Source organism: Alligator sinensis, unplaced genomic scaffold (assembly GCF_000455745.1).
Source record: "Alligator sinensis unplaced genomic scaffold, ASM45574v1 scaffold1704_1, whole genome shotgun sequence".
NCBI lineage: Eukaryota > Metazoa > Chordata > Crocodylia > Alligatoridae > Alligator > Alligator sinensis.
Window position 1 is genome coordinate 129,874 of NW_005843413.1, and position 5,097 is coordinate 134,970.

General features: G+C 67.3%; 1 protein-coding gene across 1 annotated transcript in view; it reads right to left on the reverse strand.

Moving 5' to 3' along the window:
* Positions 1-6: 6 nt before the first annotated feature.
* ZNF646 (zinc finger protein 646) overlaps positions 7-5,097 on the reverse strand; it is a 6,913-nt gene continuing 1,822 nt past the window's right edge. Inside the window, 2 exon segments of the mRNA XM_006039427.2 lie at positions 7-1,515; positions 1,518-5,090. Of these exon segments, the coding sequence (XP_006039489.2) occupies positions 184-1,515; positions 1,518-5,090 (4,905 nt within the window). The 3' untranslated portion in view covers positions 7-183.

Genomic DNA, 5,097 nt, shown 5'->3' on the forward strand with positions numbered 1-5,097 from the left:
GCTCTTCCAGTAGAGTCCATAACTCTGCGAGGTCGGGGGGGGGCTCGTTAAGACGTTCGTTAGCGGGACCTGAGGAAATCGAAGTCCCCCCTTGAGGGAACCAGGTGGGGTAGGTTGGAAATGGGTGAAGACCCTCCCCCCCACCCATCCCCCCTCGTGACACAAAATGGCTGCCGGAGGGCATCAGCTCCCACTGTCGGAAGCGTGCGTCTTGGAGTGGGCAGCCAGGCGCCCAGCAGTCCGGAAGGCCGCGCCGCACCGCGGGCACCGGTGCCGCTTCTGGTCCGTGTGGGTGCGGAGGTGGTAGGTGAGGGAGAGAAGGTTCCGGAACTCCTTGGGGCAGGTCGGGCAGGGGTAGCGCCCCGTGGTGTGCACCTTCTTGTGGTGCAGGAGGCTGCCGGCGTGGCGGTAGGTCCTCTCGCAGCGGTCGCACTGGTAGGGCCTGCGGTCGGGGCCTGGCCCGTTGTGGGACGAGGAGGAGGAGGAGGACGACGAGGAGGCGGCGGTGGCGGCTTCGGCCTCAGCCTGGTGGCGCCACAGGTGCTGGACCAAGTCCCGGGAGGCCCGGTAGGCCTTGCCGCACTGCGAGCACTCGAACCGCTTCTTGGTGTGGACCCGCCCGTGGTTCTTCAGGGACGCCCGCGTGGGGAAGCACTTGGGGCAGACGGGGCACTGGAAGGCACCGGGGACGGGTGTTGGGGCCTCAAGATGGCCGCCGGGCGAGTTTCCAAGATGGGTGCTGCTGATCGGGTTGTCTGGAGGTGTTCCAAGATGGCCAATGCCACCCATATGACTCTCTGAGGACCTGAAGGGAGTTCCAAGAGGGCCGCCACCAACGTGGTTGCCTGGCGACTGGCCGCTCCGGGCGCTGGAAGGAGTCCCAAGATGGCCACCCATTTGGCCGGCTGAGGACCCACTGACATGGTGGCCAGAGGGAGTCCCAAAAAGCCCACCGGCCACACAGTCCTCTGAGGGCCCCCCCATGTGGTTTGCTGAGGGGCTTGCAAGATGGTTGCCACCCACATGATTGTCCGAAGGCCTTCCGATGTGGTTGCCAAGATGGCTGCCATCAATGCAGTCCTCGTTGTTGCCCGGGGGACTTCCGAGGTGGCCGCTGCTGCCCCTGGGGTTGCCTACAGGCTGTCCAAAATGGCCGCCACCCTCGTCCAAGGCCACATGGTTGCCCGGAGGGCTTCCGAGATGGTCACCCCCAACGAGGCCATCCAAAGAACCCCCAAGATGGCCGCTGCCTGCCCGTGGCCTACGCCGGGCATGGGCCGGCGGATGCCGCCGCCCCTTGAAGGCCCGGCTGTGGACCCTCTCGTGGTTCTTGAGGGCCAGGAGGTTGGCATAGGTGCGCGGGCAGGCCCCACAGGCATAGTGCCCTGTGGCGTGGCTCCGGCGGTGGTTGAGCAGGCTGCCGGCATGCCGGTAGGTCCGCCCACACTCCTCGCACCCGTAGGGTCGTGCCTCAGGGTCCGGTGGGAGGCGCCGGGGGCCCCCGGGGGCCCGCCGGGGGGTGCCCCCCGGGTGGGCGTCGGCTGGCGGTGCCCACGCTGGTGGCTGAGGAGCTGCTTGCGGAGGCGGAAGGCCTTGGGGCAGTGCTGGCACCGGTGGCGCCGGGCCTCAAAGTGGATGCGGTGGTGGTTCTTGAGCGCCATGAGGTTGTAGAAGGCCTTGTGGCAAACGCCGCACCGGAACAGGCCCGTCTTGTGCGTCTGCCGGTGGTTGATGAGGCTGCCGGCGTGGCGGTAGCTGCGCCCGCACAGCTCGCAGCGGAAGGGCCGCTCTGCCCCACCCTCCTCTACCTGGGGGCAACTGGCGGGGGACCCGTCCCCCATCTCGCTCTTGACTTCCTCTTGCGGTGGCCAACAGGTGTCACTAGGGGGCCCATCATGTGCCCGCTTGGCTTCCTCTTGCAGTGGCCAATGGGTGCCAGTAGGGGGCCCGTCTTGTGTCTCTGGTGGCCTCTTGGCTTCCTCTTGCAGTGGCCAGTGGTGGCCACCCGGGGGCCCATCGCAGGCATCCAGTTTCTCTTCTCCCTCTTGCCGTGGCCAGCAGTTGCCACTAGGATGCCCGTCCAGTGGCCTCTTGGCGTCCTCTTGCAGTGGCTGATGGTCACTACCAGGGGGCTGATCAGGTGCCTCTAGCTTTGTCTTGGCTTCATTGTGCCAATTAAGGGGCCCAGTGGGTACCTCTGGCGTCCTCCTGTCCTCCTGGGATGGCCGGCGGTGGCCAGCGGATGTCTGCCCGGCTTTGCCGGGCCGGAGGGGCACTGGTGAGGGCTGCCCTGCCTTGCAGCGGGGGTGGTTGCGGAGATGGTTGCGGTAGGCCGAGAGGTTGGGGTAGTGGCGGGTACAGACACCGCAGGGGAAGTGGCCCACCTGGTGGGTCTTGCGGTGGTTCACCAGGCTGCCGCCGTGCCGGTAGGTCTTCCCGCACTGCCCGCAGGAATACGGGCGCGGTTCCACGCCCGGCGGCACCGGCGGCAGGGCCCGCGATGTGTCAGCAAGGGCCGCCTCCTTCTCCTCACGGTGCCCGGCGCTATGCTCCTCCAGGCTGCCCATGTCGTCGAATGTCTGCCCGCAGTAGCCGCAGATGTGCGAGAGCAGCGGTGACTCGTCCTCCCCACGCCCGTCCGGCTCTGGGTAGGCAGGTGAAGCCGGCGCTGGCGCCTCGTGGGCCAGGCCGTGGTGGGTGCGGAGGTCATCCTCGCCGGGGAATATGAGGCCACAGAGGCTGCACAGGTAGGGCCGCTCGGTTGCTGGCCGTGCCCGCCCGTGGGCGCCGAAGTGGCACCGAAGTGCTGGCAGGTTCGGGAACTCCTTGGGGCACAAAGAGCATTGGTAGATGCCCGGTGCCAGGGGCGGGTGCTCGGTTGGGGACGAAGCCCTGCCCCCTTCATCGTCATCCTCGACATCCTCCTCCTTGGGGCATGGCCATCCGTTGACTGCGTTGCTAAAACGGGCATCGGATATGTTTCCTGACGTGATGTCATCAATGGAGATGTCCCCCAGCGGGACCCGGTCAACCGAGACGTCGCCCAACGGGATGCCGCCCTGTGTGACCTCACTGGGGGTGTCTCCTGGTGCGACCTCACTGGCAGACACGTCTTCCCCCAGTGGTACCTCATCGACAGAGACGTCTCCCGGTGTGACCTCATCAGCAGAGATGTCCTCCCCCAGCGTAACCTTGTCCACCGAGACGTTGCCCGGCGCAGCCTCGTCGGCAGAGACATCCTCCAAGGTGACCTCATCGACAGAGACGTCGCCTGGCGCGGCCTCATCAGTGGAGACATCCTCCAAGGTGACCTCCGAGATGTCACCCGGCGTGGCCTCGTTGCCAGAGACATCCTGCACGGTGACCTCATTGACCATGCCATCTGTCCCTGGTGCCGCCCGGCGGCTCCTCCGCTGGTGCCCCCGCAGGTGGCTCTTGAGGGCAGCCATGTTAGCCAAGGCCTTGGCACAGAGTGGGCAGGCGAAGTCACCTGTCTGGTGGCACCGGCGATGGTTGACAAGGCTGGCCGCATGGCGGTAGCGCCGCCCGCACACCTCGCACGCAAAGGCCCGCCCCTCCGGCCCGCCGTGGCTCCGTGCATGGCTCCGCAGCTCCCCCAGGCTCCCGAATGTGTCCCCACAGGCCCCGCAGATGTGGGGCTGCGTGGCACTGGTGCCAGGCGGGCACCGCCAGGTCTTCTCTTCCCGCTCCTCCTCACCCTCGCCACGACGGCGCCCATGCACGCGGACGTGTGTGCGCAGTGCCATGAGGTTGGAGTACTCCTTGGGGCACAGCGAGCAGCGGTATACGCCCGTGCGGTGGGTGTGGCGGTGGTTCACCAGGCTGCCGCGGTGCCGGTAGGTGCGCCCGCACTCCCCACACCGATAGGGCCGTGGTGAGGTTGCCGCAGGGTCACTGTCTGCCTCGCTGCCCGCCTCGCCCTTCAAGTGGACGCGGAGGTGGTTCTTGAGGGCCGCCATGTTGTAGAGGCGCTTGGCACACACGCCGCAGGCATAGATGCCCGTCTGGTGGCTCTGACGGTGGTTCACTAGGCTGCCGGCGTGCCGGTACGTGCGCCCACAGTCGCCGCAGCAGTAGGGCCGTGCCTCAGTTTCCCCTGCCACTTCTGGATGTTTCTCGGCTTTGACACATTCATCTGAGGGTGGGCAGCGCGAGGGCAATGAGGCAGCTCGCTGCGGCCTCTCCCGAGGGGGCTCAATAGCCAATGGGAAGCTGTGGGGGCGGTGCCCAGCGTGGAGGCGGGCATGGTTCTTGACAGCCATGAGGTTGGCAAACTCCTTGAAGCAGACGGCACAGGGGTAGACACCCAGCGTGTGGCTCTGGCGGTGATTGGTCAGGCTGCCGGCGTGCTTGTAGGCCTTGCCGCACTGGTCGCAGCGGTAACGGCGCTCCACTGGCTCTGCTCCCGCCGCCATCTTGGGGGCGGGGCCCAGCTGGGAGAAGTCGGCTGGCACCACCGACTCGGCCAGGTACTGCTCCAGGTTGCTCAGGAGGGTCCCAGCGCCACCGGGGAGGGGAGGGAAGAATGCGGCGGCAGCAGCAGCGGCAGCCGGGCCCACTTGGTGGCCATCTTGGCCCCCCTGGCAGCCATCTAGGCTTGATGGGAACCCGTCTGGGCTGGGCGGACAGCCATCTTGGTCACGCAAGCCGCCATCATGGATTGGTGGGCAGCCATCTTGGCCTCGCCGGCCGCCATTTTGCAGGCGACCAAAGCCCTCGCGCGTTAGCTGCCCGCCATCTTGGATTTGCTGGCAGCCACCGGGGCCTGGCCGGCAGCCATCTTGGCCTTTCTGGAAAGGGTCTCGGCCTGCACGGCAGCCGTCTTGGGCGGGCTGGCAGCCCGCTTGGTTTGTCTCGTCACCACCACGCGGGTCCCCTGAGCCCTCGTGCCCGGGGTGGACGGCGCGGCAGTGGGCGGTCAGCTGGGTGGCGGCGCGGAAGACGCGGCCGCAGTCTGGGCAGGGGTGGCGGCGCCGGCTGGGCCCGTCGGTGTGGAGGCGCAGGTGGTTCTTGAGGGCCATGGGGTTGGAGAACTCCTTGGGGCAGCGGCGGCAGGGGAAGACGCCCAGCTCGTGG